The sequence below is a fragment of the Lissotriton helveticus genome, chromosome 10, assembly GCF_964261635.1.
Source record: "Lissotriton helveticus chromosome 10, aLisHel1.1, whole genome shotgun sequence".
In the NCBI taxonomy this organism is placed as follows: domain Eukaryota; kingdom Metazoa; phylum Chordata; class Amphibia; order Caudata; family Salamandridae; genus Lissotriton; species Lissotriton helveticus.
In genome coordinates this window covers 61,837,552-61,849,750 of record NC_136071.1, presented here as the reverse complement: position 1 = coordinate 61,849,750, position 12,199 = coordinate 61,837,552, and the positions used below count along the sequence as shown (strand labels likewise).

Here is a 12,199-nt window from a genome sequence, read left to right as displayed (position 1 = left end):
ATGCTTCCAGTGACAAGAACATAGAGGAAATAATAGTTGTATTCTGAAACATACACTATTATATATTGCTTTTCATGTGTGAAGAGTTTTATCAAGTGTTTGACAACCTCAAAAGGCCTACATCATAGAATATAAATCTATAATGTTTCCAAATACTTCCTATTACAATTGTCAGCATGTCTGGGTTGAACTCAAAAATATCTCAAAAACTAAGATTACATAAAAAAATTCAAATTTGATCTCATGACCCATGCATAAGTAAATAGAGCCCATTCTCAGTGTCATCTTCTATATCACATCCTCTGCTCTTTCAAAGCCACAACACTTAGAACACTCAGAAGCTAATTAGAGAGCTGGTATGACACACTTTGATTTCTAAAAGCTCACCTACCATGGTATACTAAACATGTTCAACAGATCGCAGAGAGTGTAAAATCAGGCCTTCAGGTGACCTCACTTTATCTAGTATGGAACCCTTTGAATTTCAACAACAAGCTTACAAAGGCCAGTCCGAGGGATTACATGGACTCAAAATGATCTTAAGTGATGAACCAACCGACTGGCTCACAGATATATCTTGAAAAGGGATTTGTTCAGGCTGGTTGGTATGAAACAGTCCCTTGTATGCTGATAGATGTTTACCACAGCCATGTGTGACTGTGGGCTGGGGCGGCTCTAGGCTCATGGCGTCCCTGGGCAGGGAGCGTAGGTAGGGGGCCCCGGAAGAGGTGGTCCGGGCAGGGAGGAGCGCGGAGGCCAGTGAAGAGGGGGGGTCAGGGTGTTTCGAAGTGGTATAGAGCCAGAGGCCACCAAATCCCTGCCAGGGGCCGCCACACAAATATGTATCCATCCTCAGAGGATTATTATATTAAGGATATATATTGATGTGGTGACCCCTGGGATTTGGTGGCCCTGTGCAGGTGTACAGCTTGCACATGCCTAAGGCCGCCCCTGCTGTGGGAAGGTACAGTGTATCACAAAATACTGCACATGGTTGCGTATGCACCACGGGATACATGCCTGTGAGAAAATACAGTGCATCAGAAGATAGCACACATCGTTTCGTGAGCTTGTTGGGGTACATATGTGCCTGTGAGGAGGTACAGTGCATCAGAAGATAGCTGGTGTGGCTGCTTTTGTGCATTGGGACACATTTGTGCCTTTGAGAAGGTAAGTACGTCAGGAAATAGCACACATGGTTACATGTACATGTGGGGCTCTATGTGGGCCTGCGAGCTGGTACCACATGTAGGGCGTGACGCACAATGTTGCGTGGGCATGCTGGGATGCACGGTTGCCCATACGAGGGTGCAGTACATTAGAGGATACACACGTGCATATGTGTGAAAAGACTAAGCACCATCATTGCTGTCAAGTCAGGAGGGGGCCAGAGTCAAGGAATGGGACCATCTCCCTAGGACAGCATTCAGTTGTAATTCCCAGCAGGTTGTGGCTGCCGGGGTTGGTACCTATTTTCTCCTACCTCAGTCTTGGAGCCACCAAAACCCATCAAACACAAGGAGATGATGGATGGAGCGCGGAAACTTTTCAGACACTCGCCCCCAGTCACAGATCTGGGTTGAATCCATCATCGTTCTTTAGCTCACTTTACCACCCCAGTTCAGACCCAGCTATATGCAAATCAGTCTTGACCCTGTGCCTCATGGGAACTGCCAAGTCAGGTCTTCCCTGTACCTGAAACAAGCATCCTGGGCCACCAAAACCCAGCTATGGATGAAGAAGTGTCACCATCAAATCAGAGGGGAGCCGTAGACATCTGCCGCACAGCCAACTATGCTCATCGTCAGGCCTGGAACACACACCCATGGACACCGAACTGCCATCCAAGTGAGTGCGGATAAAATACTGGGCCGTCAGACTCTGGGGGAAATTGTCCTGACTGACAGATGCAGGCGTGGGACACATGAACTTTTTCTAAAAGCCCTCATTGAACTTCTAAGTCTTGAACTCAGTAGCAATGCATCCATAGATGGGGAGTTAGTACTGGAGTTGCCTCGGGTAACATTAGCAGGTATGCCTTAAGATGGCTGTGTATATTTGTTGAAGTGTTTTTTATTGTAGTGTGTATTCAATTGGGCAATCATGTCTTGCTTATTTGCATATTTTGATTTGGTAGTCTGTGCTCACCTTAAACCAGTCTCCCTTCCCAAGGAGCCTTGTACTGCTTGGCCTGTGCTACCATTGGGAGTCAGGTGCTTCAGAGGTACTTGGCCCAGTTGATCAGAACCCATAGTAGGCCCTGCGACACCAAAGTAAAATGCTTCAACCATCACATTGGGCCCCGTAACTCTTGCTCCCGTGGCTATAATGTAACTTCCCCTGAGTAAAGTCCCATGATTCTCTTGTGCAGCTACCATACTAAAGTGACTGCAGGGTGGCATTTCAGAGCCATGCAAAAGTTTACAATTAATAAATAAGAACATTTCTGCTGTCTTTAATGGGAATGTAAGACGTGGGGAAAACAAGCACTTTGGCTGTTAATATGGCAATGTACATTGGCTGCTATTGTGGCAATGTAAATGAAGCCCTCGAATTGACTGAGGATGACAATTGTGTGTAAAAACTAATTTAGATCTAGGTGTTCGCTCTGCCATTTTTTCCAAAGATTCCACCAAGCCCTTGCCCCACTCAATCTAACAATGTTCAACATTGTGGCAGCCATCGACAGACATTATCTTGGTAACTGCTCTACCATTATGATGATGACATGGAACTTGAAAAAAACGTGCATGTAGAATGCTAAGGATCCACCTCTCTCACACTCGAGTATTGCAGTGATTGGGGAACCTCAGGGATTCTCCAGGACCTGTGGACATGGATAGTGCCTTGTTTGAAACTTTACTGGATGTACTGTAGGTCTCAGCCTCAAGTAAGATTTATTCCCACAGGCCTGCTGCTCATCCATGCCTGGGGAGTAAATGTACAAACAAGGAAAACATTTCCAATGGCATTATATGTGCTGCATGTCGAATCAACTCACCATGTCTGTCACTCGGTCGCCGCCCCGTTCCACCACGGCTTGTGCCGCTTGCGTGGAGGGCGTTCCTGACCTTTGGCCCGGCCCCTGAGGGCGTTTCACTTCCATCAGAGGCGGGTCCGGTGCCTTCTTAGGCAGCACATCATTCTCCCGCGCAGCGGACGCGCGCGGCGGACCGCCGGCGGGTCGCCGAAGGCTCGACAAAGGCGAGCCCGTCTGCGCCCGTCTGTCGCCACGCACCTGGACCCCCGGTCGCTAGGCACCCGAATGGCCCCTTATGCACGTGAGGAGCTGATCGCTATCAGGAGTCATGCAAACTGCATACCACATATGTGGCACCCTGGCTCCCTGTGTACACAATGTGACCACTGTGGCTTCATGGTCTCAGAGGTCCATCCGACGACATTATCTGCAGCCCCAGTGGCAAATAACTTCACAAAACGAAGTCTACTGAGCCTAAACTGTAGGTCCCTAGTGAAACACCACGAAGATGTCCATGAGCTTCTCACAGATCATTCCCCCGACCTCTTATTTCTGACAGAAACTTGGCTAACCGATGACACTCCAGCTGTCTCAACCCTGGCTCTCTCCCCAGGCTACCTTATACGTGCCCAGAACAGACCCATAGGAAGGGGGGGTGGCTTAGTGGTAATTTTTAAAAACAACTATACCTGTACCCTCAACCTCACAAGCATAGCTAACTGTGAAAGTGCGATATTTAAGGTGGGGGTCTCCGACACTTTTACCCTTACGGGGCTTCTGATATATCGCCCCCCAGGGTCAGCGAGCGCCTTCAAGAACTCACTGGTATCGACCGTCTCGGCGCTAGCTCTACAATCAGCAAACTTTACTGTGTTGGGGGACCTCAATCTCCATCTTGAGCGTCGTGATTCACCCACTATACTAAAGTTTCTGGGAGACCTGGAGGCTTGTCAGCTCAACCAGCTAGTCAATGGGCCATCGCATCAGGCAGGTCATCTTTTAGATCCGGTGTTCACAAACATCCAGGAAGTTACAATCACTACTCCTAGTCCCCTCAGTTGGACCGATCATTTCCCGATCCTCATCTCGATTAAGATCCCAGTTGGCCGCAGGGAAAAGCTTCCCTCCTTGCTGTGGAGACGCCCCTGGAATAAACTGGATAATGTCCTGTTTGAAACCAGACTGAAAACATCTTGTCCAGTCTGGCCTAGTAATATGGAGGAGGCCGACACAGCTTACAGAGAATGGATAAATAAGTCACTTGATCATTTCATCCCTATGAAACGGTTGAGGCCCAAGCGTGTGCAGTCCCATCCGTGGTACTCTGAGGCACTTGCAATCAAAAAAAAGCAATGCAAGCTACTGGAGAGCATCTGGAGGCGATCATACGATCACCTGGCCAAAATCAATTTTAGATCTGCCACTAAAGCATATCATAAACTCCTTAAATCGACCAAAGCAAAGTATTACATGGACCTGATTAACTCCAGTTCTAACCGCTCCAAAACTATTTTTGCCTTGGTGAAGGACTTGACCAAGGCTCCGGAGGGAACAGGTAATTTGATAGTATCTGATGCACAGTGCGAAGAGCTATCATGTTTCTTCCTGGACAAAGTCAAAGGGATTTACAACTCTCTACACCCGGATGGACACAATACGATCCCGAGTTCCACCGTAGGTCCAGTTGCCCTTCCATATTTACTTCAAACCCTGCCATCCATTGAACAGACTGAGATGGAATCCCTGGCCTTAAAGGTAAAGTCCGGCTCCCCAGAAGATCCCGTAAAACCTGATCTGTTCAGAACTTTCCAGGATTCTATTCTACGGGAGGGGCAGACGCTGATCAACAACTCACTCCAGTTAGCAGCCATCCCTAAATCTTGGAAACATGCTAAGGTAGTCCCTCTTTTAAAAAAAACAACGCTGGACCCCGCTAGGCCGGATAGCTTCAGACCTATCTCCTTACTTCCGTACCTTGCCAAGGTGGCGGAAGCCCATGTGAATTCCATTTTGACCACCTACCTGGAATCCAATGGAATTTTGGACGAGTCCCAAAACGGATTCCGTGCCAAACACAGCACGGAGTCTGCCCTACTGGCCGTCACGGAACATCTAAGGGAGGTGCAGGACCAGGGCGAGACCTCGTTTCTGATTCTGCTGGACTTGAGCGCGGCCTTTGACACGGGTGTCCCACAGGATCTTGCTTGAGCGACTGTGGGAGATCGGAGTCAGAGAGAGTGCCCTGGATTGGTTTGTGTCATTTCTATCTGACCGCTCCTTCCAGGTGCATGCCCCGCCGTACTCATCCAGCAGGCACCCTTTGGAGTGCGGGGTTCTGCAGGGCTCTGCGCTCAGCCCCACATTGTTCAATGTGTACGTGCGCCCCCTGGCTATGTTGGCTCGAGACCGTAAGATTAAGTTAATATCGTACGCGGATGATACACAACTTATTTTTACCTTCTCTAAAAACATTGCGGTGGACCAAACCAAATTCCAAGAAGATATTCTGGCCATATCAAACTGGCTGTCTCAGAACTGTCTTCAGTTAAACTCCTCCAAAACAGAGGTACTTTTAATAGGCAAAAAAACTCAGAGATGGGACAAACATTGGTGGCCCCCCACACTAGGACCTCCACCCATTCCTAAGAAGGTAGTTAAAAATGTAGGTGTGATGTTGGATAATTCACTTGCTCTAGAGACTCAGGCCAAAAGAGTGGCAGGCACCTGCTATGGTCGCCTACACTACCTCAAACCTCTTCTCGGCTTCTTTGAGCCCCCCACTCGCCAGGTTATAGTCCAGGCTCTAGTCTTATCCCACCTAGACTACTGTAGCTGGGCTCTAACCTGACAGTGATAAATAGGCTACAAAGAGCTCAGAACGCTGCCGCTCGCATTCTGTTTACACTACCTAAAACCTGTCACACCTCCCCGATTCTTCGACGCCTCCATTGGCTGCCAATCAAACAACGCATACAATTCAAAACTCTATGTATAACCCATAGAATTTTGTATGGCTCTGGTCCCCAAATTCTGCAGGGACTTTGTGCCCTTTATGCCCCCACACGTGCCCTCCGCTCGGCAGATCTATCTCTTGCCGGTACAATTAAGATCCGGTGGAGTAGAGCCGGTGGCCGCTCCTTCAGGTACCTGGCCCGAAGCTATGGAACTCGATTCCCCTAAGGGCCCGGGCCACCACTAACCATATGCTTTTCCGGAAACAGATTAAAACCTGGTTGTTCTCTTCCATTTAACTTACTCTCACTGGCTGCGCTGCTGTACCTTCTGGCATGTCCATAAGCGCTGGGACGCCCCGTTGCTGGGGTAGCCATGCGCTATATAAATAAAATTAACATTACATAACATAACATAACACTATGGAATCATGATCCTCTCCTTGGGCTATATGGAAATTCGACTGTTCTACTACCATCATGCTGTGTGTGAGGGGCAACTGTATCTCAAGTTTTGAACTAGCAGTGCCTTTCAGCCTTGCTTTTCGCCATTCTACCTTACCTGTCTGTTATTGTCAGACATGAGTATTAGATTTCCATTGACTGATCCTGGCATGATATGTTACTGGTGTTCATCAATAGGTTTGATTAGTTCACAAATGTACTCAGGATAAATCTCCCACTCTACTGAAAAAAACTGCTATTGAGGGTAATGATGGTCAGTCAGTCAAAATTAACTTTATTTGGTTTATCACAACCATAAAGTGTACATATACAAATTACAAATAGTAAAAAAGATAAAATCATTTTCTTAAAATATTTTTAGTTCTAAAAATGTAAGACATTGTTTTCCTGTCCCCGGTCTTAAGCAAATTCGACCTTTGAAAGAAGGGTCTCTACTTTCATCATGAATTTTACCCCGCGGCATATCAAAATGTTCGAGCCCGCACCCATCCAGCTGGTAACAGGCTGCCTGCAAGTGCAGATCTGAAGGGCATTTAGAACTGATTTCAGCAAAGTTCTTCTTTCATCTTTTATTGACTCGCATGTACACATTAGATGGCATAAGGTTTCCGTGTGGTACCCACATAGCCTACATCTTGTTTTTTGTTGTGTGTTTTTCCACAATGGTATCAAATCTTTAGAGAAGTGGTCGCCCAGTCTAAAAGCCATGAATTTCGTTTTTTAAAATAGCCGGAAGTGTGCCACAAGGTAAGGTTGCGGTTTTAATCTTTTGTATGAACATAATACGGTCCATGCGTGTCGACGTTTGGCCAAGATCATTTTGTCTTCTACCAGGGATAGAGCCTTTGCATTCAATTTACACATTTTTTTAAAAGACGCTTCTTCCAGTTGGCTGTTCCAGATTTCCTCTATTTTAAGGGTTTCTAAGGCTATACGCAAATCATCACCCCAAGAGTTTGGTTCATGTTGATCGTATTGTTTCTTAATTTCCAGCCAACATAGGTTATTTAGTGTTCCTGATTTTGCTGATCTAAGCTTCCAGCACCATTTCGCTAAGACTGCTTTCCTTTGCTATGTTTGGTTTTTCAGGCCAAATTCCAATTGTATTTGTGCTGGAGCTGATCCTTTATAAAGATTAAACACTGATTTATATATTTTTGTCTGGAGTTTATTTAAAGTATCGGTTTCTTTCCCATGCCATATTTCTAGCCCATAGGACAGAGTTGGTAATACTTGGGCTGTCTTTACTTTTAGAAGATGGTCATATGACGGGCATTGAAGTTTCTTTTGGAGTGTTCTATAAGCGAAACTAAGTGATTGAGCTTTAACAACGATGTCTCTTTTTTGATGCAATATGGACATATTTTTGCTTAGTGTAACCCCTAAGTATTTATATGATGTTGTCTCCTCGATATGTTTGTTCTTTGTGTACCATTTAAATGATCATCGGCTTGAACCTGCCAATCTAACCATTTTCGTTTTTTTGATGTTTAATTCCAGTCCTTCGAAGTCAAAGTACTCCGTTAATTTAGTTATGACTCTTTGGAGGCCTATCGGGGTTTGACTTAAAACCACGATGTCATCAGCATATTGTAAGAACTGGATGCATTCGTTGGGCAATTTTGGTGGGTGTCCGATCACATTCCGCAGGTGATTTCTAAATCTGCGAGGTATACATTGAAGAGGCTTGGAGAGAGCACACAGCCCTGTTTTAGGCCGTTTCTTATTTTTAATTCTGCGGATATTCGTCTCCCATCGCCAAGCTTTACTTTTGCCCACGTTCCGCTGTATAAAGCTATTATAATGTCAATTAATTTCTGAGGGTGACCCCATGTTTCTAGTTTTTTCCACAGACGGTCTCTTGGAACTCAGTCGAAGGCGGATTTCAAATCTATATAACACGCTAGTAGTCCAGTCTTCTTTTTTTCTGCTCCTTCGATTAGCAGCGCCAGTGCTGAGAGATTTGTTGTGCAACCCATGCCTTCCCTGAAACCCGTTTGGAATTTTGGTACTATTTTGTTTTTATTTATCCAATCCCGAAGATGAATCAGTATACAAGATGCGAAGAGCTTTGCCTCAACATCAATAAGGGCTATTAACCTGTAGTTCCCAGGTTCCAATCTACACCAGTTTTTGTATATTGGGTGGAAGATATTGCCCTGCCAGGACTCGGGTATCTTTTTTTCCGTGAATAGTTGATTGAATAATGGTGTGAGGTACTTTGCCCAGAAATCGGGGTCGTATTTAAATAAAGCATTTGGGAGCCCATTAGGGCCTGCGGCTCCTTCCACTTTCAGTTTTTTTATCATGGCGGTTGTTTGTTTTACTTTTGTCAGCAAGGTTAGGTCTTCTAATTCACCATTGAAAGGATCTTCATACTGATCATCTTTTCCGTGTCCGGTTACTGCGTCACTCTGATCTGTTCCTTTTATTTTGTATTTATTTATTTCTTTGTGGGGTTGATGCCTGTGTGTGTTATACAGGCTTTCAATGTAATGTAGCCATGTGGTTTCACTAATTCCGATGTTTTGCTGTCCGCCCGTTCCTTTTGATAATTTATGTATTATACTCCAGAATTCGCTGCTACTTGGTAGTTTGCTCGTCCGTAGTAGATCTTCCCAAATTTTCTCCGTGTACAGTCTTTTCGCTTTTCTGCATTCCTCTTTATATTCTTTTCTCATTTTCGGTAGTTCATTGTTTTCTGCTTCAATTACCAACCTGTTGTCTACAGCCTTTATTCTTAGTTTTTTCGCGATTTCCCTTTTTTGATCTCTTAACTTAGCAGTGTACCATGAGTCTTTGTTAGAATCTTGTCCATATTTTGCTGATGATTTTACCGGAAATTTTCCTAGCACAAGCTTGTGTAAGTTCTCCCATCTTCTTTCTAGTGATTGGTTTCCAAAAACCTCCGTGTTTTTTACATGTTCGAACACCCAATCCATTATCTCGTTAATTATGGGGCCTCTCAATTTGAGTTTCTTCAGGTTGTATATTTCCGGAATAAAAGCTAATGACGCTGTCTTCATTTTGTCTTCGGTGTTTATGCTTAATATAATCTCTTGTAGGAAGTGATCACTTTCAGTTCGGGTTATTATTTCAAAATAATTGACCATCTTTATTAGATCTTTACTAATTAATGTGAAATCTAATATAGAATTTTTCTCTCCACTCGAGAAGGTGATTCTTGCAGGTTGATCTCCCTTCATATTTCCATTTAGGATCATTAATCCTAATAATTCCAACTCATTCCATATTTTTGGGATATTGCTTTTGTCTCCCATGGCTCTAGTTAAATTGCGATTAAAGTCGCCTGAGATGAGCATACCATGGAATTGGTGGGCTTTTTGTAAAGTTTTTATCAGATTTAGTAACGTTAATATTTTTTTTATTTTTGTAGCCTTTTCTGGATGAATGTATATATCTATGATCAATAACTTCCAACCTACTCTGTCTTTACATGCTTTGTTCTCTAGTTTGATGACTTGTATCCAATTCACCCCTGGGTCGAGTGATTCTGTTTTCCATTTTAGATCATTTGTTATAAAGATGGATAATCCTCCCCTTGGGTGCCCGTACTTTACGATTTTCTCCGCCAATACGTGGTGTTCCTCATATCCCATGATTTGTTTCGGAATTTGGTTCCATGTTTCCTGAAGGAGTATTATTTCGAATTTACTCAGAAAGGCTATTGTCTCTTGATCTCGAATCATGTCTTTAAAACCATGAACGTTCCAAGAGCAGATTTTTATTGTCCTCTCTGGTTTCTCACATACCTTGATGTTTTGCTTTTGATTATTTCGGACGAGATTACTTGAGGGTAATGATGGATATCTGGGCATTAAATAAATGCATTAATACATTACAGGAATATACTGCATATTAAGTTGGTTGTATAAGGTAAGTTTAATCTTATCGGTAGCAGGGCCCAGCTCATCTACTTAGTGAGGTAAATGGGCCTAATCCTGCAAATCAGCAACATAATACTAAGTGAAATAGCAAAGTGCCTTATTCAAATTGAATTCCTCCATAGAATATATTTCACTGATATTCATATAAGTAAATGTAATTCCCTCATTGACCATTCAATACCATAACTTTTTGAGTAAGTCTCTGTTTTACTTAATCATGCTGTGCACAACAGAGGGTTTATGCAAAAATACCAGATCCACAGGGTTACTTTCACCCTGGAATAATGATAAATGGGATTATTTACTAAATATATAACATTTCATTAAACCCAAAACCAGTCCTTCTAAATGTCATTACAGTAAAATGTCATGGATAAATGTCTGTACTTGTTCAATAGTGGAATCTAACATATCATTGAGTTATTTTAATATATTCCATCTGCTATTATTCTCAGATTCCTTGGAGTGTGTGATGTGCCCAGATGACCACTGGTCAAGCAATGAAAAAGACAGATGCATTCCAAAGAAGATTGACTTTTTGTCTTACAAGGAGCCCCTGGGGTTAATCTTGGCTGTTATCTCAGTCTTTCTCTTCCTCAATGCTACTGTTATCTTGTGTATATTCATAAGATATCAGTACACTCCAGTGGTGCGAGCCAACAACCTTAATCTCAGTTATATTCTCCTTGTGTCACTCATGCTGTGCTTCCTCTGTTCCTTGGTTTTCATCGGTCTGCCCAGCAGATTGACCTGCATGCTCCGCCAGGTGATGTTTGGTATATCCTTCTCAACTTCTGTTTCCTGTGTGATGGCTAAAACAATCACAGTGGTCATTGCCTTCAGGGCCACCAAGCCCAATAGCAACTTGAAGAGATGGATTGGCACCAGGACTTATTTCTCTATTGTACTTACTGCCACCTTCATAGAGCTGAGCCTTGGAGTTATCTGGCAGTGGACATGGCCCTCTTTCCCAGAACTTAACAACAGTTTTAACAGTTGGAAGATTGAAGCTGAATGCAACGAGGGTTCAATACAAATGTTCTACTGCATGTTGGCCTTTATGGGTTTTTTGGCATGTGTGAGTTTTGGGATTGTGTTTTTAGCACGGAATTTGCCCGACACCTTCAATGAAGCCAAGTTTATCACCTTCAGCATGCTGGTGTTTTTGAGTGTCTGGCTCTCTTTTATTCCAGCCTATCTCAGCACAAAAGGAAAATACCTGGTAGCAACTGAGATTTTTGCTATCTTGTCTTCTGGTTCTGGTCTTCTCTACTGCATATTTGCTCCAAAGATTTATATCATCTTTTTAAAACCAGAGATAGCTACAAAGAATCTTGTAGTCAGAAAGTCAGCACAGCCTAGTAGAACTAAAACACAAATTGTTTGAATGTAGAGGAGGATGTGTTAGTAGTTATGCTTCATACCGATTACTTAAAAAATCCTCAGTTTGCAAGCTGTCATTTTTCACCTTCTTCATTGGTTAATAAAGTGGGCCATCTTTTTCTCACAAGGCCTCAGGTGATTTTCATAAAATAAATTTAACTAGGATTATAATTGAGATATTGTGCGTTGATTTGCTGTTCATATCCTTTGCTGACTTATAATATCTGGGACTGCCTACCTCTATATTTGGGATGCCTACATCTCATTTTAGCAATTCACCAGACGTCTTTCCAGTTTTTATCCATTGTTTATCATAAGTACCCTTTCCAATGTATCAAATTATATTATTTCCTGTTTTATAGTTTTTGTTTTTTGAAGAGGGTGAAAAGGTGACCCAACAAATTACCGCCTCAACACCTGCAAGAATGGGTGGATAATCTGGCACTCATTAAATGGAATCAAGCAGGATTTTGCTATGGCCAGGGAACCACGTCAAACATTGCCTCCCTGAC

General features: G+C 43.5%; 1 protein-coding gene across 1 annotated transcript in view; it reads left to right on the top strand.

Annotated features, from left to right (window-relative positions):
- The window catches only part of LOC144785041 (extracellular calcium-sensing receptor-like), a 105,359-nt gene extending 93,570 nt beyond the window's left edge, over positions 1-11,789 (top strand). The window contains exon 5 of the mRNA XM_078664161.1: positions 10,760-11,789. Within this exon, the coding sequence (XP_078520287.1) occupies positions 10,760-11,691 (932 nt within the window). The 3' untranslated portion in view covers positions 11,692-11,789. The remainder of the gene's footprint in view (positions 1-10,759) is intronic.
- Positions 11,790-12,199: the final 410 nt, after the last annotated feature.